At 36.7% G+C, this 24,342-nt stretch overlaps 1 protein-coding gene across 2 annotated transcripts in view; it reads left to right on the forward strand.

Moving 5' to 3' along the window:
* The first annotated feature begins 2,640 nt into the window (after positions 1 to 2,640).
* LOC121405946 (tyrosine 3-monooxygenase-like) overlaps positions 2,641 to 24,342 on the forward strand; it is a 34,906-nt gene continuing 13,204 nt past the window's right edge. The window contains exons 1-6 of one of the 2 annotated variants that reach the window (XM_041596936.1): positions 2,641 to 3,496; positions 12,671 to 12,913; positions 21,053 to 21,227; positions 21,861 to 21,949; positions 22,560 to 22,627; positions 22,949 to 22,999. In XM_041596936.1, the coding sequence (XP_041452870.1) occupies positions 3,350 to 3,496; positions 12,671 to 12,913; positions 21,053 to 21,227; positions 21,861 to 21,949; positions 22,560 to 22,627; positions 22,949 to 22,999 (773 nt within the window). In that variant the 5' untranslated portion in view covers positions 2,641 to 3,349. Of the gene's footprint in view, positions 3,497 to 9,370; positions 9,504 to 12,670; positions 12,914 to 21,052; positions 21,228 to 21,860; positions 21,950 to 22,559; positions 22,628 to 22,948; positions 23,000 to 24,342 lie in introns of those variants that run through there. The other variant, XM_041596938.1, reaches the window with a different exon arrangement.

The following is a 24,342-nucleotide window of genomic DNA, read 5'->3' on the forward strand; positions in this document are numbered from 1 at the left end:
CATAAAGTGTTATTGCATGCTCCCTTTGACGTGATGTATTTCTTAACTTCTTGTCTATTTTATGTTTTATGTGAAACTTTTGAAATGTTTCATTTTTAAGTGTTTTCATGGTATGTAAATGTAAATGAATCACTGATATGGGGCTATGTTTGTTTTTCATTTTGGGGGTTTATGTCAGCATTAAATAATTTTCATACCCATCCACCAAATGGTACATGTATTGTATTTAGTTTCCTTGACATTGAAAGTAGAGGGGATTCAATATTCCATTCGGAGGGACAGAAAAGGGAAAAAATAAAGAAGGAAGGAAGAAAAAAAGAAAGAAAGGAAGGAAGGAAGGAAGGAAGGAAAGAAAGAATGAAATACAAAATCGAACGTGAAAGAGATACATGTATTTCATAGAAAGAGGAACCGGACAAAGTGCATGAGAGAGAGAGAGAAAAGAGGTTGAAATATTTACCTTATTTTACAGAAAAAGAACAATTCTTCGTAGAAAACTTTATCAACTGCACCGCGGTGCTCGCGAACCAATATCACGTATCAATGATTTTCACCCATACCATTCGACAGAAAGTCACCAAGAATTCCAAGAGTCCACAACGAAAGTATATTGGGTCTACTTTAATTTAATTTCAAAATCATAACATTCTCTTAGAATTATTAATTTCCCAGACCTATAGTCATAATAGGCCATGGGGACAAAGGACTATGACTGTGTCTGTTGTGATGTCATAATAATGAACAGATTTGGAATGACGCGATGTACAGCTAACAATGACAATTATTTTTTTTGTCCTGGCGTCACCCGAAATGGGTATTGGAGAAAACCATAAGTTATTCAGAACAATAATTAGAATATTTACAGTTTCATACAGTGGCGGACCGTGACCCCGAGGAGACAAAGCATTGGGTGGGGGGGGGGGGCACGGCATTGTTCACAAACAATGCAGTGCCCCCCCCATGCTTTGTCTCCTCCGGGTCACGGTCCGCTACTGGTTCATATAAAGATTTTACACTAATTGTTCAATAGATAAAAATAAATAAAAAGAATAGTTGTTCAGTATTGTTAGGAAATGGCTTAAAACTGCGCGTCGTCTCTCTTAATTTTATTTGATGACATAGAATGAAAGGTCAGGCGGAAGAGAGAGAGTGAGACAGAGATAGGAGATATATGAGGTCGATTTTATCGGCTTCTCTGTAACCATTATGTTAAATAACATTGGCTGAGACAATCATTATGTCACACTGACCGTTAATTATTACGTGTAAATGTTAATTTTGCGGAACAAAAGACTCCACGTCCTGCAAAAACAACAATATCCCAAGCATGCAAAGGGCGAGGACGTCATATTTACCAGTATTACTTCCGTAAAATGTTGTTGTAATCATGATAATGACGTAACTGAATATGACGTAAAACTAATCTCAGAGAGAGAGACAGAGTGAGAAAGGAAAGAGATCCACTTCAAAATCAATATTTATTCGAAGTTGAATATAAAACAGTGGGCCAGTTCATTATGATTTCTATGAGAAAGTGGACAATTCTTGTCAAAATATATATGTTCGAATTAATGATAAGATGTGTGTATTTATTACAAGAGAGTTTGAAATCATATAATAATAATAATGATAATAAACAGTTCTTGTATAGCGCATAATGAATGATGTCTCTATGCGCTTCCAAAGGACTTGGATATTATTACCCCAGCTGTAGCTTGGCTGCCGTAATTACTATGATTACAGCGCACACGCATTTCAAGGAATAAATTCCTGCCAGGTACCCATTCACCTCAACTGGGTGGAGTGCAGCACAATGTGGATAAATTTCTTGCTGAAGGAAATTACGCCATGGCTTGGATTGCTCAGGGAATCAAATGAGAATGATTCTACTGATGCTAAACATGCTAAATATAATTGTTCTTTCTAATTAAACCGAGCACAAAGGCAAAGACCCTATTCTGAACTTCGATTTTAATTTGAATTCGGGTCTAAAGTTCTGGTATAACTACGGAGAGTGAGATTTGCGCAAATCATACATAGAGCAAATGTAAAGTCACTTTACACACAAATCATTCATAACTGTCTGGGTATAAAAATAGTTTTCGTCATCATTAGTACATAGAAAAAGAAAAATAAAGAATTAAAAGGAACATAGTTACAATGTAAAATTTAATAAAAAATCTGAATTTTCAACTTCAAACAACTTTAGCACAGAGTTAAACCATCGCCGAAGTTAAACCGGACTATACAAAATACGAACATTCGAGTTTCCTCGATTTCAATAGTTTTAATACAATGTTATATGGAGAAATAATAAATATGTAGACTTAACAGAATGGCGATGCGCCCATGACCGGAAGCGCCGTCGATTGTGAATCATTGGACGAACCACTCTCGCAATCAAGCCAAAACGGCATCAGGAATCCCCGAACTTTAATTTTTGCGACCATGAATATTCAAAAGACGCTCGATTTCAAACTATTCCCAGACGAAGTGATAATAAGCCTCAACCAATAGCGAGGTTCCCTCAGATTTGGGTAAAGCACCGTCTCTCGATGCAGCCCATAGGCGCAATATCGATTTGCGCTTGCCCCCCGGGTTATTAATTGATATAAATTGATAGATCGTCGCCACGCGAGACCCCTTGTACTAATCCAAAGCCAATCTGTAATTCAGCGACAAGCTCAGAAGATGGCCAGATGATGAGGTACATAAGAGAAGATTTATGAGAAAGAGAGAGCGATAATAAGAGCCAAGCTAAGAGGCTCGCTTTTATTAAAATTCTGAGCGACGCGCCGACAAACGATTACATGACGCGTGTGCCCTCGTCGAACGATCGCCAAACCTGTTGCATGCTCGGTCGGAATTTACTTTCGTTCTTCTTTTTGCTGCACGCTTTACTTTCAAAACCAGTATCACTAGCAATAACTTACTCCTCCAAGTTAAAAAGAAATCTCCGGAAACTCTTTACAGAAATAAGAAATTATAACTCTTTCCGTTTATCGGATATCTCGTTTTAACATTGAAATACGCATTTTATTCGATGCCATAATTTAACCTTATTAAACGATTCTCATTGAACAGACAAGGCATATGAATTGCCTGTGACAGAAAAGGCAAATTATCAATCAACATTTCCAAGATCTTCCAATAAGTATCAACTGCACCGTTCACATTTTGATCATCGTCCATTTCATAAGTTTTAAAGTGAGATAAGGCCTACATCTGTGTGGATTCCAAAGTATCGTACTTCGACGAAACTGAAAGAACCGGACGAAGTTGCAGACATTCACATCGGGGACCATTTACACCATTTCATCGAGTGTACAGGTTATATTTTAAACTGAAGATGTCACTTGTGGAAGAGAACGCGAAAAGCAGCGCCAAAAATGGTGATTTTCCTGGGATTAGCGCGGTGAAGCCCCAGACCCGGTTTACGGCGGGAAAACCCAAGCGCACTCCTTTTGAGAAACTCTCCAAGTCTTTCGATGAAGTGGTAAGATCCTACGAACTCTTTTTTTCTTGATTAGCGTTCAAACTATTTTCCTTTTTCCTTACTGATTTGAGACGCTTGTCATATTCAAAAATTGGAATTTGATTTATTTACTATGTATAATTGGTCATTATTGTTAATCAAACTTGATGAATGCACGTGTTTGAATGGTGGATTGAAGGATCATAAGAACACCATTACCGTGGCAAAATTGGGTATCAAGAATGTTTTTGTTTTAGGTCCTATAAAAGTCCGAAGAGAGAACAAAATGGAAAAATATGAATTTATTTCCTGTTTCTGACTCGACTCACCCCCCGACCCTTCGTTTCTTCTTCCCACTGACATCATTTCCAACCTATATATCTCTTTTTTTTCTCCATTCCCTCATTCAAGTCATTGCCCCCATTTTCATGCTGGAAAAAACACACTCTCAGCTTCTGTCGATATTCTCCACCATTTAATCGCTTCATTGTTTACCCATCAAAACTAATCACTACCCAAACAAATGAAGGTAAGCAGAGAAGAATAAACATGCATTTATTAATGTGGTAATTACTGTCGAATTTGATTCTTACACGTGGATCAACATTTTTCGCGAATGTCGTGTTGTTATTTTGAAAGCTATAATTGCCACTTACCATTATGCTATATGTTATCAGTGGCCATTGGTAATATTTCCATTTTAAAACTTCATTTACAGAAAGACTATTTTAACACAATACATTCAGGAAATCTCCCAACCTGGAAATCTTATATTTTTGTAGAAGAAGAAAAACAAGAAGAAGAAGAGACAGATGAAGAAGAAGGAGAAGGAGGAGGAGAAAAAATGGTGGAGAATGTGAAGAAGAAGATGAAGAAGAAGAATGTTGAAGAATATGAAGAGGAATAAGAAGAAGAAGGAAAAGGAGAAATAGAGAGATACGGAAAGAAAGAAAGAAAGAAAGAAAAAAAGAAAGAAAGAAAGAAAGAAAGAGAAAAGAAAGAAAGAAAGAAAAGGGGGTTGGGTAACCAACATATATTTGTTCCCCACTTCCGGTTCTGTTTAAATCTTCGTTGCATCAACCCAAAGTGGTGTAAATCACCCAACAAACAAACTTGATTAGCTCCTCCAACCACCAGGGCCGTATAAATGAGTCTTTAATGATCCCGCTCAATTCTTCTGCACAAAATGATGCAATATTCTCTTGTGTAACCTTAATTAAAGAAACCGATAACATTTAGGGCACCTGATGGGCACAGCTGTGGGTATATTTTAAGACCGAATCAAATAAACTATTAACTCCTACAAATCCACGCGATTTAATTAAACTTGCTCATTTAAAGACCGCTTTATTACAACTTGATCAAACATAGGAATGTAACAGATGTTGTAGCTCCAACAGTTACGTGTATTGTTTGTTTGGTTGTTTTTATTTGGTTCTAAACCCTATGAAACAGATTTTTGAATACCAATTTGTAATTGAACATTTACTTGGGAACGGAAAAAAAAATCCCAATTTTCTGATTAAAACCCCATCAAAACAGAATCCTTATACAAGTAATCTTTGCTGCCTTACTTGCCACCAAGTTCGAGTGACTGCATAGGAATCAGTAGAAACGGGCGACGCAAAGATATCTTAAGAGGGGAAGGGGTGGCAAAGTTACGAAATATGATTTTTTTTCTAACTTACACTGCTAAGATAGGGATATTACTAAATCACGATAACCAACGATAACCAAATGATTAAGCATACTCTTTTCAAGAATATTTTACTTGTTCCCACTTTCTTTGCCTTATTTGATCATGTGAATTCCTTGAAAATAAGTATCATACACAACCCCCCCCCCTGCCCGTAGCGCAACATGATGCCCAAAATAACGTTGGCAACAATCCTGACAATGTAAATGGAAAAGTGTCGTTCCACATACGTCATCCGAAGGAAAATCCACCATTAACTTCTTACGACTTACAGAATTTCTCGATCTTCGAACTTCTGGGCCCCGTCTTACAAAGAGTTACGATTGATCCAATCAATCGTGACTCTATGGAAATCCATCAGTGTCATAAAAATTTTCCTACAGGAAATGTGCAAAATTTCCTTTGTAAACGAAGAATTACACCGAACTGTCTAGAAATCAATGAATTTATGGATATACATTCATATCTAGAAAAAGATTTGAGCAAACGTGCATTTTACATGTTGACTTTGCTGGCTTTCCATAGTTGCGATTGATTGGATCAATCGCAAGTTTTTGTAAGACGGGCCCCTGGTCTTTCGAACCTGTAGGTTTAAATAATGCAGCATTCTGGATGCTTTCCACGACTCCGTGGTCGAGAGCCTCTTTGCACTTGACCTCGAACCGGCATTCGAATCCAAGACCGTGAAATCAGGTTCGAACGATCACGGGAATATTCGGCAAACCCCTGTCGGAAAGTTCAGAGGAATGGGATAAAACACTTCAAGGAACATCATCCTTGACTTTCGTTTTTGTAGACCGGTGTGGATGTCGTTGGAATTTTCTTTGGATTAAATGTCAGCGTATATGCATAATTCATTTGGAAGATCAATAGAATTGATTACCTTTTCTTCAGATGTTTTTTTTTCCTTTTTTTCACAATCTTGTAATTATAGTTGACTGCGGTCGCTTTCGGCCTCAAGAATTTCACTCCGAATATTGCGCGTTCCACGCATCTAGTGCACCGGCCTATAGTGGACAATCAATTTAATACTTCGGGCCTTTTTCATAAAACGTGTTATGATAACAAGTTAGCAATATCAGTTTAAATCTACTGAAATTGTTCAATCCGATTGGTCGCTAGAAAAATAGTTTTAGAAGTAGTGTATTATTCTTATAACAAGTCTTAATGCAACCCTATTTCCAGAATAACAGCAAAATGAATACAGAGTTTGAAATTTTAAGGAAAATATCGATTCATATAAGTTTTTAAATATAACATTACATTACATATTAAAAAGTAGTTAAATAAAGTACGTGAAATGATAATCATGTAACTTTACAACGGTCTAGTGCATGAGGAAATATTGAAAGGAACAGTATGCGAATCATGTTCCCTGATATGTATAAATTACGGGGTTCTTTGTCATTCATAATTTAAAAAAAAATGATAATATATGGTTATGAAAAAATATGCAAATTTATGACTATTCGATAAAGATAAAATATCAATCTACATGACACCAACATCTTATTATGTATAAATTATTTTGTTCACTGTTAATCATAATAAAAAAAAACATGGTTTAGAAATATAGAAAAAATGTGTTAATTTATGACCTGTTCACTCTTCGATAGCGATTACAAAAATTAATATCAATAAATAAAATATATATATATATATATGTAGTTTGTATATATAACACCAACATCTTATTTTTACTTCTCCCATTGACAAGTGTGTAATTCTATATTTAATTTCCAATTTTGACAGCTCGTAATTACTCTGGATACTTTTAAAGGTTGCTGATAATGCCAAGGTTGTTGACTTCAGTTCTTGGGATTAAAGCTAACCCAACTCAAATCTAATGAGGTTGCGTAATAATCAATAATGTTTGTCTATATTGAGCAGCTACTAAGAAAAGATTTGAATTTCAAATCAGGACAGGAGACCATATAGGCTGGTAATGCCCTTTAAGAACGTTTACATGATTATGAATTCGAGACATTTGACCAAATGCTGATTGCCATTTAACGACTGTTTGTTGATTAATAATAATAGGTATCAACGAAAAAAAAACAATATACAAAGTGATACCATCCCCCCCCCCTTCCTTCATAGAAGGTTTGCGGTTCAGTGAATGAGAGTTGCACAGATATCAACGCAAAAAATAATATAAAGGGATGTCCCCCCCTTAATAGAAGCTTCGCGGTTAAGTGGAAGTTGCATGTTCAGGACCGGGGGGGGGGGTATTATCAGAATGAGCCCATGCACTTACAGATGCAATTACCAAAGTCATTGCAATTTCTACCGCCTCCTTAATATCTGGGTGAAAGGGCAGACCTCCCCCTCCCTATATCTCAAGATCCTTACTAACCTTAGAATCCTCAATATTAAGTAGGTTAATCAACAACTACACAACAAAAACTATGGTGTTAACCGGTGTACATAGAGGACCACACCAGTTATTTTACACCGTTGTGAAATTATTAGTTATTTTGCTGTGTTTCTTTTTTCTCTACTGTAACAATGATTTATGGTTAATTGATTTTCATTTGTAGAATGTGAAATCACACTTGTAAGATAAATGTATGTGCAGACAGAAAGACGAATAAATATCTTATCTTATATCTTATATATCTTATCTTAAATTGACAGTGTTATTTTAACACCAATAGGTGTTATTGCAACACCATTGGTTGTTACATTTACACTATTTGGTGTTATGGTAAATCTAGAGGGTGTAATTTTAACACCTCAGGATGTGGTCCTCTATGAACACCAACTGGTGTCAGTTTCAACACCACAGTTTTTACAGTTACGCAGACGTTTTATTGAACGTTGATGATCTATTGTCGAAAGCCCTTCAGAACCAAGAAGCAATTAGTGAATCAAAACTGTAATTTTGTCCAGAACTCAGGGCAAACGACATTATTTACCATTTTTCATCAGCTCCGAATCTTACACTCTTAAGAATGTTGGGTAACATACTGTCCACACAACAATTGGGTAAAAATTTATCCAATTCTGGGTAGCTCTAAACCACTAATGTGTGTTTTGGGTGAAAACTACACAGTATTGGGTGAAAACTACTCAGAGTTGGATAAAAAAAACATTTTGAACAATTGTTGTATGGACAGTATGATGCCCAATACTTTAAGAGTTCTGCTGTCCCGGTTCAGCAATTTTCGACAATGACCTCTAAGGATTTCATTGCGATTTGACGAGCATTTTTAATAGATTATCAACGTTCCTGAAAGCGTCTGTGTAGTGTTACCACACACAGCAAAAACTGTGGTGTTAACCGGTGTACATAGAGGACCACACCAGTTATTTTACACCGGTGTTAAATTGGTGGTGTTAGTTTGTTTACACCTATAGGTATTATTACAACACCTATGGTTGTTACATTTACACTCTTTGGTGTTATGTTCAATCTCTATAGGGTGTTATTTTAACACCTCAGGGTGTGGTCCTCTATTAACACCAATTGGTGTCAGTTTTAACACCACAGTTTTTACAGTGCAGGTACCCCTCTGCCCCTGGTTTCGCCGCCCCTTTTATAGCAATGAATATCTAATACATTAAATCAGTTGTCAATCCAATTTTTGCAGTTCTTGGAGGAAAAAATGAATAAAAACTAATCTTATGTAATAAAATACAAAAAGAACAAGTGGGAAATTACATCATCAGTTTGCTCATTTAATATTCGTGAACTTCAGACATTCACAGAAATACTGCAAATTTTTCAAACGTCATAACTTTGATATTCCTTGTCCGGTTTTGATCAAATTTCCAGTGTTTTGTTCGAATAATTTTTCCTTATCTGTTCATATCATAATACTTTAGCCTGGATAATCCCTCAAAGCGGTATCTGATCTCAACCATTTTAAAAAGTCATTTTGAACTCTTGACTGTGAAGCAATATAGAGCGTTCTAAAGCGTGCCTATAATTAATCCTTTATGACACAGTTTGGAACTCATCTTATACAACACCATCATAAACTTTGCTTAACTTTATAACCCCCCCCCCTAACCCATCACCAGTCTGTCCTCCCCTTCTCTCTCTCTATCTCTCTCTCCCTGTCTCCTTCCCTGTCTGTCTGTCTTGCCCTCTGTCCCTTATTCTTTTTTTCTCCATCTCTTTCTCCCTTCCTTAACTACGTCACCCTGCTCACCCTTTCTTTTAATTAATTCCAAACCCAAACTACAAGCCATGCACCTTTGTTTGAGAATGATCCACATTAAATGTTCCGAGCAGTATTCATTTTGCCACCTTTCGGCCGGGCTCAAACCTTGATCTTTAATTGGAGAACATTAATTTCCATCGACGGAATGTTCCAGTTAATTTGGGTAATTTTCTTAATCGTTCTTTTGTTTTTTATCTCCATCTCCATGACCAGTTCGACATTGTTTGTTTGCTTGGTTTTGTTGTTGTAATTTGAACCTTGTCGCTTTTCATTAATTGACACTTCTATCTCTGGATATACATGTATGCAGGTCATTTCAGCGGAAATGATTGACCGATCACTTCTTCAAATTAAGACATCAATGTAGCAATAATTGATATATATGTTGTGGTTCTTTTTTATTATTTTTCCCTTTGACATTTTACAATATGCGTTAATCCATGATGCACGTCTTTAATACTGCATATTTATAAACAAGTATTTCGATTACTGTCTTCAACCAAACATAATTATCGTGAGAGCAAGAGAAATTCCGCGCTGGAAGAAATTGGCATAATGTACTTTTTTCAAATTTATTTCTCCACATGCTGCTGCCTCTTGCGTATATAATTATTTGCATTTTTTGGAGGGGGGTTACATTTTTATATCCATTGCACCAATCTGAATCAATTATGTTTATTCCATAATGCATTTTTTCCTTCACATTTTCAAAAAGTAAATGCTGGTCTCTATTTAGATTTCCTGTTTTCATTTCAATCATCATCGTCATACACCCAATACTATAGAATCTATAACGATGAGAAATTAGTTTTTGAATTTGATAGTGTCGAGTAATAATGTCATGTTTTTTTTCTTTGTACTAAGTGTCATCTAATTGTATTTGTTCATTTATATGTATGTTTTAAAGAAGAAATAAATGCACTGATTATATTCTTATCGTATGATTTTATTTGATTTTATTATTTGCTTCAAATGATATGAATACAAAGCGTTATATTTTAAATTTAATCTACCTGTATGGTCCAAGGGATAGGGCCTACTGTATGATCATGCGTTTGTAAAAGATGATAGTTTTCACAGCATTGTGCAATATTATATATAGCGATGTTTAAATCAAATTGCACTGGAATTAAACAGAAATATCATACTTTAAACAGAAATATCATACTTTCATTAGAAAATTAGGAGTTCATCAAGCATGCATATTCAACACAATTGTCCTTATAGACTCGTTGTAATAGAGAAAACGTAGTTTGCGTTCTTTCTACGCGGTGAAAATGGTTGTTTAAAACTCTATACAATACTGTTCGCTATTATGAAACCTCTGAATGAATTAAATTTCGTTGTTTAAGATTTTTTTTTAAAGGTTAAAACCGTTTAAACAACGATTCATATGGTAAACAATGTTGTATAAACAACGTGTTTTCTGTGTAGAAATGATTCTCCTAACACTTTCCATCGGCGGATCCAGGGGGGGTGCGCAGGGTGCGCGCGCCCCCCCTAATATTTGAGCGGCGCCGAAGGCGCCGCTCAAAATAAAGAAAATTAAAAAAAAGTAAAAGAAAGAAAAGGCGCCGCTTGAAAAATTAAAAATAAAGGAAAGAAAGGGAAAAGGCGCTGCTTAAAAAAAAATTATACACTGATATAACATTAGCAACAGTAAAGGAAAGACTATCCCCAGCAAAGCGTAATCATATCATCTTCCTTATTTTTTCTTTTAACTACCCTTTTCCCAACAACTTCGCCGGTAGCAGTGCGCTGCCTGCATAATAACTGGCGCCAATCAAGAATAATCAGCGCCACCTTAATCTAAATCAGCGCCGGACAAGAATAATCAGCGCTATTTAGTTATAAATCGGCGCCAGTCAAGAAAAATCGGCACTGCCAGAGTCTTAAACGGCGCCGATCAAGGATAATTATCGCCACCTAAATCTAAATCGACGCTGGACAAGAACAATCGGCGTCATCTGGTTATAAATCGGCGCCGGTAAAGAAAAATCGGCGCTGCCTGAGTTTTTAACCGGCGCCGATCAAGGATAATCAGCGCCACCTATATCTAAATCGGGGCTGGTCAAGAATAATCAGCACCACCTGGTTAAAAATCGGCGCCAGTCAAGAATAATCGGCGCCTCCTGGTTCCAGATCGGCGCCAGTCGATTATGGATTGCCGTTGCCTGAATATTACGTAACATCGGTAAAAATAATCAGTACTACTTGTTTAAATCGGCGCCGGTCAAGACAAATCGGCGCTGCCTTTGTCTTAACCGGCGCCACCTAAATTTAAATCGGCGCCGGTCAAGAATGATCAGCGTCCCCTGATTTCAATAAATAAGCGCCGGTAGAATAATGAAGAAGGGCCTATTGCTAACCAAATCTAGATCGGCGCCGCGGCCAAGAATGATCGTTTTGCCCTCCCCCAATAATTCCGCATGTGCAAAAACAATAAGATGGTAATGTTACACAGAAATCAGCAAACGAGATTGAGCTACACAACTCGTTCTTTATTAAAAATCGTGCTCAAATTATCAGATTGGAACATAAATATTTTCAGCTCGCGCTTCGCGCTCGCATCATTTCTGTAGCAAAACCCCATACTTTTCATGATTAAATAGGTGAATAGAATGTCCCGTTTTTAGTTCTGAACCTCAAAAGAACTCCCGCTTCGATTTGCAATAATCTTTTGTTGGATATAATCTTGTTCTTTATTAAAACGTACATTAAACTGTAATGTTTTCAGATCGAAATATCAAAATTTTAAGCTCGCGCTTCGCGCTCGCATGTTTTTTAGATACCCATCTTAATCATTGGTACCAAGAATGCTTAGAATATCAAGCTTTCTGGTCAGAATATAAGTAAATTTCAGCTCGCCCTCGGCACTCGCATTATCTGTGTAGTGAGATATGTATCCTCCTCATGAGTTACTACAAACAGTCCTAAACAGGCACCTTTTTCCTGTTTTCAGGTCAGTATACTTTAAAAATTTCAGCTCGCGCTTCGCGCTCGCATTAATTTGTCGGTGAAATATGTGTCTCTATCTCATGAGTCATGTATATCTATATGATATGAGTCATATATATATATATATATATATGCATGTGTGTGTGTGTGTGTGTGCGTGTTTTGACAGGGTCAGGCATTACCCCTTTTTCTTTTTCAACATTTTCTTTTATCGCGCCGGTGAAGTGCAAAAATATGTGCGCCGCTCGGCAGTGCGCCCCCCCTTTCGCCAAAAGCTGGATCCGCCTATGCTTTCATCAATTCTAATTGTTATCCCTTATAACTAACGTTGATAACAATATTTACCCGGTCCCCCCCCTATTCTTCCAATAGAACTTTGTCTACCCTACCCGTAAGAAGAGCTTGATCGAGGATGCGAGGCGGGAATCGACCCGCTCGTCGCTCGACATCACCTCGATGTCGTTGGCCCTCTCGAGTCCCGAGGAAAAGGACGACGTGTTTGACGACGCCTTCGAACCTCTCCAGGAGAACGCCATTCGTCGCTTCACTGTGACGTTCGCCAGCAAGGAAGACATGGGCTTCGGGTCCCTCTCGGAGGCGTTACGTGTATTCCAGGTTAGTTTATATTTACACACAATTAAACAGATTATTTAAAAAAAAATGCAAAATGCACTTTTGTCTCTAGTTTATAATGTTACATGAGCAAGACCCTCATTTATTGGAGTAGGATTAGGGAGTCATCAAGACTAGGGCTAGTATGACATTTTAGAAAATAAGCGAGCCGTCGACATGTCATCAACAAGATGAGTAACAGAGAGCTGGAGTAGCGAAATCTTTCATGAGAGAAGGTTCGCATACCCCCCCCTCTCCCTCCTCTCAATTCAATTATTTAATTTCCATTCAAATACAAAACATTTGGTCAACATTTCGAAATTAAACGACAAATCAATGAATAAGAAATGTGATGCTAAAATATCAATCATATTCCGTTTCAAATCACAGGACAAATGGGAAGACAACTTATGTATTATCTTGTTATTCAAAATCTAAAGCTATGCATTCTAAATATATTCTTCATATCAGCTCCGTCGTTGAGTCATCAAAGTTGAAATAGCCGATTATATTGACACCAAAATGGCTTAGGAAGAGAATATGGAGCATTTATTAATTTTTGAAACATATATTTGTAATCATGTTTCATATGAAATTACACTGCAAAAACTCCGGTGTTGATTTAACACCAGCCCGAAATCTATATATGTCCACGCCAGAGAAGTATTGAAACAACAACAGTTTAGAAATCAAACCCACGCTGTTTTAATTCTAATTGGTGTTTTATAAACTCCTATCTGGTGTTAGACCGAAACCAAACTGGTGAGTTTTAACACTTATATATAGATTACGGGCTGGTGTTACATCAATACCGCTGTTTTTGCAGTGTAACTTCCTGCTGCATAAAAAATGAATCTATTAAAGTGAAAAAAAACACATATACGAATTATTATAAAGAAGAAAAATGTGTCAGATTAACAATAACATAAACGTGAAATTATTTTGTTGAAGGATGAGGTTTAATGCTGAGCTTGATGCGTGGCGGAGTGGAATTTGTAACAAAAATGGAAAATTTTGATCATCATAAGATATCGGTCAAGTTTCTATCCTTTCTCAATGCACCTACAGACTGGTCATGCTGATGGTGACATTCCCACCACTTCCAAGCATCATTTAACTCCATGACATAAAAAAGGACATATTGCCCCCTTTTTCTCCCAAAACAGACCTCCAATTTGTATGAAGTGCAGGCATAGAGAGGTGCCTGAAAGGTGTAGCCTGCTTTGCTCTTGATCACTTCTTTATTTGAATGAGTCACGTGTCCCGGTCTGTCAGAGCTATCATCTTGATGGCCAGGCTAATTTCAAAGATTAAAGCCAATAAACCAGCGATTAATTTTCCCGATTTTTATTCTCAATTTGACGACGGGTATTGGTCGTTAGAGAGCGTCTATTATTACCTGTCCTGGGGCCCGTTGCAGAAAGAGTTGCGTTTAAACGCGCGTTAAAAAATCAATCGCAAGTCCCAAATGCGCGCTGTTGATTGGTTGAAAATCAAGTTACGCGTGATTTTAGAGTTGCGATTGATTGCAACTCTTTCTACAACGGGCCCCTGAAATGTCACATTTGCGGGTTTCGCGTGTCATGATCCCGAATTCCCTTTTCGCCCTCGATTATCGATCTCATTTTTTTTCTTTTTCCTTCATAATTTTTGCTAGTATGATATTGTTTATTATTTTGTTTACTAGTTACTCGGTTTGTTGCATTATTTGTTTTTTTCCTCAATTTCTTCAACCCTTCATTCCATCCTGTAAGTTGTCTTATCTTCCTCATTCTTCTATCTTTCTTGCTCAACTTTTCTCTTTCCTTTCTCCTTTCCTATCCCTTGTTTATTTCGTTCGTTCGTCTTTTATTCTCACCTTCCCTTCTTCCCTTTCTTTCTTTCTTTCTTTCTTAATTTCTTTCTTTCTTTCTTTCGTTCTTTCTTTTTTTCTGCTTTTGTTTCTTCTTTTTTTCTTTCTTTGATTATTTTTCTTTCTTTATTTCTTTCTTCTTTCCATCCGTTGATTGACCTTTTTAATAATTGCTTACTGAATTGTATGTTTTATTACTTCCTTATCTTTTTATTCTGTCCTAAATCGCATCACTATCTGCTCTTTTTCTTGGTAACCATTACATTTCCAACAATATGATCTTCTCTATCCCCAATATACCATCCCTCATCCCTTTGCCTTTTTAGTACATGTCATATTTATTGCGCCTTATGCATGTTATGTCAACGAAATGTCCAAGTCATCATTTTTTCTTATCATATATCCCATTCGGCTTCGTTTCTATTATAAATAGTTCTTCTTCCTATTGTATTTCTCTTTCCCTTACATACATGTATATTCATATACTACATTCCATCATTTGTTGATAACCTTTTTTTATTTGCTTGTCAAAAAAAATTGTTGATCCCCCTAAAATTTTTGGCTTCCGTCGCCAATGTACCTGCCCTATGATGCTTAACATATGATAACTTCAGTCAAATTGCTGTAATCCTGTAAACACGTATTTAGCAACGATGCAGTGGTGTAAAAAGTAGAGACTAATATTTCAGATTTATCGCAAATACAAATGACAAATTCTGACCTTCGTGAGTGATAAAACGTCTTGATTGCACGATCAACCCCTTTGCTCTTACAACATACTGGCGCCACCATGAATAAGCTTTACTGTCTTGTTAAAAAAGTGCAGACGTTATTTCCCAGTTCAATATGATGTCAGACTGAGGAATATTTGCTCTCGCCCAAAATGCTCTCTGCCATCTTCCGCCGAACGTCCGAATTTTAACCATGGCCACATGTTCCGCGAGATATTTTATTACGCCTAAATCAAACAGAATAGTTAGTTTTTTCGCGCTTGAACCGCGTTCATAACCACGAGCGGGCAATATTAAACGATAGCAACCAGTACTGTCCGATAAAATTGTCTATTGAATGGACGTCATCGTTTTCACTTGTTGCATGCGCATGCGCAAACTCAGTCACGTGGCGCCAATTTGAGACATAGCCATTTTCCGCGCCGTATACATTCGCATGAAGAGCAAACCTTACATTTCATACACAACTGCACAATGTGGAAAGGTAAAAACTTCAAAATTCGGTAGACCTCTTTTCTCCTTTTTCTCCCCATCCATGCCTAAGTCAGTTTTTCAGGCCTCTTTTTAATTAAATTGGAAGCTACTCTTCTTTCACAAAGCAAACATTCTCGAGCTACGATTGAGGAAATTAATAAACTTCTGCAGCGCGCGGCTGTGATAGTTTAACATCTGCACAAGATAAACGTCCCCAGTCCCACAAATAGCCCGCCGTGTCTCTTTCCCGTGGTAAATCTCTTTGAGGTTAAGGGCATATATATTTTCTCATTTTCTATTAAGCTGACGACCTATAACTGGCATCGTGGAAACTAATATTTGTATAGATATTTTCCAAACATTTCTTGTTATTCAAATAGCCTTACTCTCAAACGTTATTATTTTTATGTGTCTCTTCGAAATACAGCCTTCAATATAGGCCTATCGCCTAAATTGTTTAAAAGGTAATTTATACATTTGATCTTATTCATAGCATATTTGTTACGATATGTATTAAGATTATGACTCCGTATTTTCTCAACCTTGAGAATATCATAAAAAAACTATTCGATGCTTTGTCTTTAAAAAAATTCTGACTTCCTTACTTTCAAACATTGTTAAATTTGTTGATACGTGACTTCTCGTTATACATTGCGTAAGACTTGAGACATTTCATCTGATCATAACGCAATGAGCCATTTTAGAGCCTTGACTATTTTCTAATCGAATTATTATTATCATTATTATTATTATTATTTACACTGGTTTATTTGGTTTCTAAATGGGTTCCATGACATTTGCTCGGGTGAAAATTGCTCCGCTGCAAATTAATGGAACGAGCAACTTCAACCCTGGACTTAACACTGTACCCTTTCCTAAATCCAGTCCGAAACCTAACATAAAACCCCATTATTACAACCCTACCCTAACCCCGTATCTTAGACGAAATGAAGACCGGGGCAAGTGTCGTGTCACCTTTAAAATAATGTTCCACCTTTCTTCTGTTTCTCTTTGAACTTGAATTAATTTGACATATTACACTGTTAGAAAATTTATCCTTAAAATAAAATAAGTTCCTGCTGCAGAGTCTCGAGAACACCTGTAATCTTTTACCACATTGCGTAATTTTACAGGAAATTGGTATTTGGTGTATGGAATCTTACAAATTTCCTTGAATAAAACACCCTTTTCCCCTGTTTAAACAGACCTGTTCTGTTAAATTGCAGAAAAATTCCTGTTTTATGAATTTACAGAATGATTCTGTTATTTCTTTATGCAAAATCTTCTGTTTATTTTTTGTAAAATCAAGGTTTTTTTTACAGTGTAGAGTGAAAAACATAAATGGCGATCATAATTTCTATTTCTTTGACTTAGCAAAACAAAATGTTGCATTGCTCGTTAGTTGTTGTGACAACTCCATTATACACGTTTTTCTCGACAAGACATGCAGTATAATCTATAGGTTCTTCAGTTACATCCATGTCCACATACCTGACATATATAGGCTTAGATCATCATCGATCTTGGTGCCTTGCCGTAGTTCAAATTGCACTATGCTGTCAAAAATGATATTGCCAAATACGATGTAATGAGTGGTGTATGCATTCAGCACTATCATTTTGTTTATACTTTGGCATCTTTGCATTTCATACAGTCTGAGGTGTCTGGAATACGAAAGATGATGAGACAAAATCATGTTTAAAGTTTTAGTAAAGGGTAAAAAATGTGAACTATCCTCAAGAAGTATCACTAATCAAACATTGCAATGTTATAAAAGCGTAGCAGTCATTGAATGCATTGTTCGTCATTGGAATATGAAATATGGTATTTCTCCGGCTGTTAAAAGTTAGATTTAGATTTACTGACCCCCTTGCTAATGTTTTTATTTATGTTCAAAATTTGCCGTTGTTGGGGACTTACTGAACGAAAGTATAACTGACAGAGATTATATCCTGAAATTTTCGGCCCAGATGGAAAGGGAGATTAAAAGAAGACGATTGGAGGAAAACAAGTTGATTATGCTCAAAAACAATACTTAGAAGGTCCCATCCACACACACACACACACACACTTCTCACACGCACACACACACACACTCAGATGCTGATTTGTTTACTAGAGACTATTATCAGCTTCGAGAACATGATAAAGGACGGAGAATAGAGAAATCCTGGGTTAATATAACCATGGACCTTCAGAGTAGTCGGTCCATGATATAACAAAGAAAAGTCAGAGTAAGCGGAGACAAGATAATGTTAGATATACAGTACACACTAAGAAATGTTTGAACCCTAATGAAGCACTTGTGCCCACCTTTAGGGGTGAAATTTTGCACCCTAAGTGGCAAAAGGTGAAAAAATTCACTTTTTTATCATTAAATGCACCAAGAAATGCTCGCTCGTACCCTAATAGGTGCAAATATGAACCTGTTAAGGTGCATAGTACTTGACATTAAAAAAGGGTTCAAATTTGAACCTTTATTACATTGTTCAATTTCGCACCCTACAGGGTACTTAACATAGCTAAATGCACCCTCAAATGAGCAAAAGTACACTCATTAGCACCCCTTTGGGTGCAGCTATTGTACCAACCCGGAGGGTTCAAATTTGATCCCCTATTTCTTAGTGTGTATAATTACAACTCATATGCATTTTCATAAAGGGCTTTATAAATTTTGCATACCACAATTTATCATCAAAGAAACAGATTTAATGTGTTTTGATTTATTTGTTAATTTAATCTATTTTCAGTTGTTAACATTCAAATCAGAAATACCAAAAAATCAAAGCAATCGGAGATTTGGAGGAAGGGAAAGAGAGAGAGGGGGAAAGAGGGGATCGGGTCTATACACTCTAAAAACGAATCAGTCAAGAATGACTAGTTAATAGGGTCAGCTGGGTGCAACTGTTATTCTAGTCATATTTGACTATTTTCTAGTCATATTTTACTAGAACGGAGTTATTTCTGAGTAGAATATATAATGTCAGAAATGTGAATATCAGTGATTGCCATATCAGTTGCTCCTAGCTGACTACTGGTCTAGTCAATTTGACTGATTTGTTTTAAGAGTGTATTCTGTGGAAGAGACTTATACCCCTTCCTCTCAAACGAAAGTCATTTATGTAATATGCAACAGTTGCGTAATACAAACCTCATTCCGCCGTTTCGCAACAGCACGCCCACATCATACGCAACTGTTACGAGACTGTCCTTAATTAAACGTTTACGGTATATTTAGTTGGACAATTAACGCTGCTGACTGCGGTAAATATTTTCCCAAGTAATTTGCTTTTAATAAACTGAAAGTCAATAAACATACAAATCTTATCTTGACGCCTTACAACATGCAGTCTTGTGAAATTGTCGATGTGGTTCGACGTCGTTTTTCCTTGTTGCGATCTTTCCTGTTTGCAAGCACGACTGATTATAATCTAAAATGTAAAGTTTAATAGGGAGTTTTCGCAACACTACGCGGACGCTTACTGAAACGTCGAGAAAATATTGGCAGAAGCCCTTGATTACGAAGCAGCTTTAGGAATGTTAAAGGCTTTCTGGGAAAGTTTCATCATATTGAAAATACAAGTTATGGCTTTCATCTAGTAAATAAGATCGCATGATCGATCCTACAGTGTCATGGGCCCTGTTTCATAAAGGACTTGCAACTGTTGTAACTTTACCATAATGGCAACTACCATGGTAACCTTGATTTTGATTGGCTGCTGAGCCATGTTACCATTGTAGTTGCCATTATTGCAAATTTATAACAGTAGCAAGCCCTTTGTGAAACGGTCCCTGATCTTATTATCCTAGTTAGATAAAAGGAAATGAATAACATCTGATAAGTCTGACAACATTTTTTGAACCAACCGGATTTGAACCTCGTATCTACTGATTGCCTTCTCAGCGACTCTAAACCAGACCATCACTGGTCCATTACTCAATCACGATGAAATAATTATGAACAAACACCACAGTAAAACTTTTCTTTTAATCTGACTTGCAATTTTTCAATACAAAACCATGCAGCCTTTGTCGAACATCAGTAAATCAAAGCAGCAGTGTTGTCCTCGACTCTGAACAAACGACATAATCACTTTTTTTGCAAGCTCAAACTCTCAGGACGATCTGGTGTCCCGATTCACCATTTCGACAAAGACCACTAAGTTGTCCATTGTGATTTTACGGACATTTTCAATAGATTTATTGGTGTTGCAGAATCCATCCGCGTTGCAAATTCGTAAATTTGTTAATAGCTAGGGCATTTTAGAAATCACTTTGTAGACACTTTCTGTAGCGCAAACAATTCTTTTATCAAAAGCCCTTCATATAACAAGGTAGCCTTTGTTGAAAATCAGTGAATTAAAACAGTAGTGAAGTCCTTGACTCTGGACACACGACATATTTGCGAGCTTCGTTACGCCCGAATCTTAAGACGATGTGCTATCCAGCTTTCGACCTGTAATCTGTCCATTGAGATTTGACGCGCGCTTTCAATAAATTCTGAATGTTGCCGAAAGTGTCTGCGAAGCGATGATAAAATATGCTAATGTCGTTGAGGAAACGCAAACCGTCAATTAGGAAGAATCAGAACAACGAAAGTTAAAGTTACCAAAGTCCATCACGTTTCACAACAAAAATAACTATATGAACAACTGTTTAAGAGGCTTATTCAGTCGCTGTATGAAACTAATTTACATTTTCAGAGGAAAATACATGCAGTAATATATAAAATATGCCATCGGCTGCCTTAATTGCTGATACCCTGTTTGTTATGAATTATTCCATGGACTTTTTTGGTCTTATTTACGTTTTAAAAGGTTCTTTTCCACCCGTGTTGCCTTTTCTTGTCTCTGTCTGTTTACCCTGTTTTAAATGTATCGACTCTTTCATAATTATTTTCGTCATACATGTATTTGGGTGAACTTTTCATGAGAAATGTCGAAATAGCTTCTTTATCATCTGGGATTTTATTTTATGCAGGGGGTGAAGCGGGTGCCTCTTTAGAGACTGGGGTTCGTAAACTTATTATTATTTGTTAGACCGCAAGTTATTAACGTATGCCTATTCATACGATTTATTTTGCAGAAAAGAAAGGTTACCTTGACTCACGTGGAATCTCGTCCGTCCAACAAAGTTGAAGGCCAGGTTGAATTTCTCGTGCAGTGCGAGACGAAAGGGAGCTCTTCCAAGAATGTGCTTACCGCCCTCCAGAAAGTCGCTGAGAATGTTCGGCTCGAGAAAGAAGAAGTCACAAAGAGAGGTGCGGTCACTGTAGATTCTTAACAAAAAATTTGATATTGTCGTCCATTGACCTCTAACGCATGTCCAACTTAAATGAAAATTTCAGAGAAGTGGTCTGTAAATGAACCAAACAGTTTAAGGGGTTGAGCCTGGCGTATGGTGCGAACAACTGCGGGCGAAGTGATCGATAAAAAGTAGCCTTTTTAATACAAAAATTTGTGATACAGCCTTTCTCTTTTTCTCTCTTTTTTTTTTTTTGGGGGGGGGGGGTCCTTGGTCTCAAGCCCCAAATCTGTACTTCAGTGCCTTACAGACAGTGGCGGACCGTGACCCGGAGGAGACAATTGATTGGAGATTGGAGACAACGCTTTGTCTCCTCCGGGTCACGATCCGCCAATGCTTACAGACATCACAAAGGCGAGATGAGGAAGAAGCTTGGTACCTTCAGATCTGAAGTAAGTTTTTGATAATTGATAACTCAACCCCCTTTCCATTTTAAAATTAGCAAACTGCATCAAGAAATGGGATACATAATAGGATCAGCTTTCTGAAAATCGCCCCTTGATTTATAAATTAACCCGAGATTGTAGAATGCTTTTACCAGGCCAAACTGCTAACCTAGATCCTTTTTTCAAATCGTTTTCTTCCATAGGTCCATGGTTCCCGACAAGGGTTTACGAGTTAGACCGATGTACCCATCTTCTTTCGAACTACGAACCGGATCTTGATGACGGACATCCGGTATGACCTTTCAACTTTGTTAATTAGGAAATGATAACACCAAAAGCAAATGAAATGAATGATTTTTGTCTTGCTGTGTAAAAAGCTATTTCAGCCAACGCTTAGAAAATGGGAGACATTTATTGCATATTATTGACCTTTCACTTGGAAAAGTTTTTTTTCGTAATGTTATGGCCATCTCGAATGTCTTTGATTTTACATTGGTTCCTATGAGTGAATATTTCCCTTGGGTGTTAACCAGTTTTCCACGTGGTTATTAGCATTCAAGCATAATTCAATCATCTTTTTTATCTCAATTGGGCAACCCAACCCACCCCCCTTCTCCCCCCCCCCCCCCCTCTCTTTATATATATTATATATATCTCATTGCTATATTGGGTATTGACTTAGGTTCAAATAAACAAAATGTGTTTTCGTATCTTATGACTTGAAAAGTTTATATTTTGCATCGAAATTAATGGTCATTTTGATCATTTCATTGTTAGTGTCATCTTTGGGAGGCTGATAGTTTAATCATTGCTTGATGTCAGTATTGAAATCACTATAAAAAATAATAATTATTATCATTATTCTCATAATCATTATTATTATCATTCAATACGTTAAACAGGGATTTTGTGACAAGGACTACAGAGAAAGACGACAGCGGATCGCAGATATTGCTTTTAAATACAAACAGTAAGTTAAAAGGATTTTTTTTTCTTCAAAGATTTCTCAAGAAATGCAGAATAGGGAAATGCAACAATTTATTCTTCCATGTATTTTTCGTTATTATTTCTACCTTTTCCTTTCATGTATAATAATACACATGTAAATTCTGTACTGTATTTCACAGAAACTTAAAATGCAATTATTATAATGTGCATTGGCGGATCCAGGAAAGGGGGGGGGGGGTCAACATATTATAGAAAAGCATCCAAAATGAATAATATTATTGTGATTAGGGAGGTACTTTATGCTAACCATGCTTTCGGCATTCCCATTTTTCATTATGTTTAGCGGGCAGCCAATTCCTCGGGTGGAATATACAGATGACGAGCTTCGGACCTGGTGAGTTGATAATCCATGTAATCGCAGATGTACTAAAGAAACAGAATGAAAGAAAAATACAAGAGATAAATAGAGAAAGAGGAAGAGAGACAGAGAGAGAGCGTGTGTGTGTGTGTGTGTGTGTGTGTGTGTGAGAGGATGTGCGAGTGTGTGTGTGTGTCAGTGTTTTCTATAAGTATAGGATGGTGAGTATAGACAGTCCTTGGTGTAGGCCGATATGTGTGTGGGTGCGTGTGCGCGTGGGATAGGAAGAGAAGGAAGAGGGGGGGGGGGTGATAATTGCAATCCAATTGTGATGGTTTTTGCGGGAAATAATCTCAGGCGATGATTTCCTTATTTTATTTTCCCCAAATTTGTACAGTTTAGTTTTGCTCAATAGGCTTTAATTTGTACTATTAAGGAAGAAGAAGCCTTCGAGATTTATTTTATTCACATTGCATGGTCTAAAAAAAATATTTTCAACAAAAGATATGTATACTTTTCCATGTAAGGAGTGATTTCTCAATCACCATACATACATACATACATACATACATACAGCGCTTTTCCATTCACATGCTCAAAGCATGTTTTGCAATGATATGACCAAAAAGTCAATTCTGCTCTCCATGCAAGTGCGTACAAAAGATATATTTAAGGGGATATTATTGAGAAAACAGATATGTCTTTATTTAGCTAATCATCTTCTCCTTTTTCTTTAATGATCAACGTATAATCTGTGTCCATTGTAACGGCGTAAACAGTAGCCACGAAGATCAATAACTCAGTTTGAATTACCTAAGTGGATTTTAAATAAAGAACTACAAAATTGTAAGCTTAATGGAAGTATTTGGTACGGTAAAATGTAAAACAGTGCCACGTACATCTTACAAAGATTTACAATTGATCCAATCAATCTTAACTTTATGGAAATCCATCAGTGTCATGATTTTTTTCGACAGGAAATTTGCAAAATGTCCTTTGACATGTTTGAAAACAAACGCGAATAAACTAAATTGTCATGAAAATGATACATTTGTGATTATGCATCATATCTAGGAAACATTCTGAATTAATATGCATTTTAGATGTGGTCGTTGCTGGCCATTCAAAGTTGAGATTGATGAGATCAATCGCAACCCTTTGTAAGACGGGACCCCGATTTCGGTTATCATGGTTATTCCATTTTCTTCTCAGTAGTTTTAGACTCGTAGTTAATTTATTTGTTTTTCCTGTTATTCAATTTTAGAAACGAGAACATTTCAAAGTAAATGAGAATAACATGAATAAGGAGGGTCCCTAGAAAATAGACCTTAATTGGACGGCCTGCTTTCGTCGTCACAAGATAATAAATACTATCTTAT

The sequence above is a fragment of the Lytechinus variegatus genome, chromosome 19 (assembly GCF_018143015.1).
Source record: "Lytechinus variegatus isolate NC3 chromosome 19, Lvar_3.0, whole genome shotgun sequence".
Classification (NCBI taxonomy): domain Eukaryota; kingdom Metazoa; phylum Echinodermata; class Echinoidea; order Temnopleuroida; family Toxopneustidae; genus Lytechinus; species Lytechinus variegatus.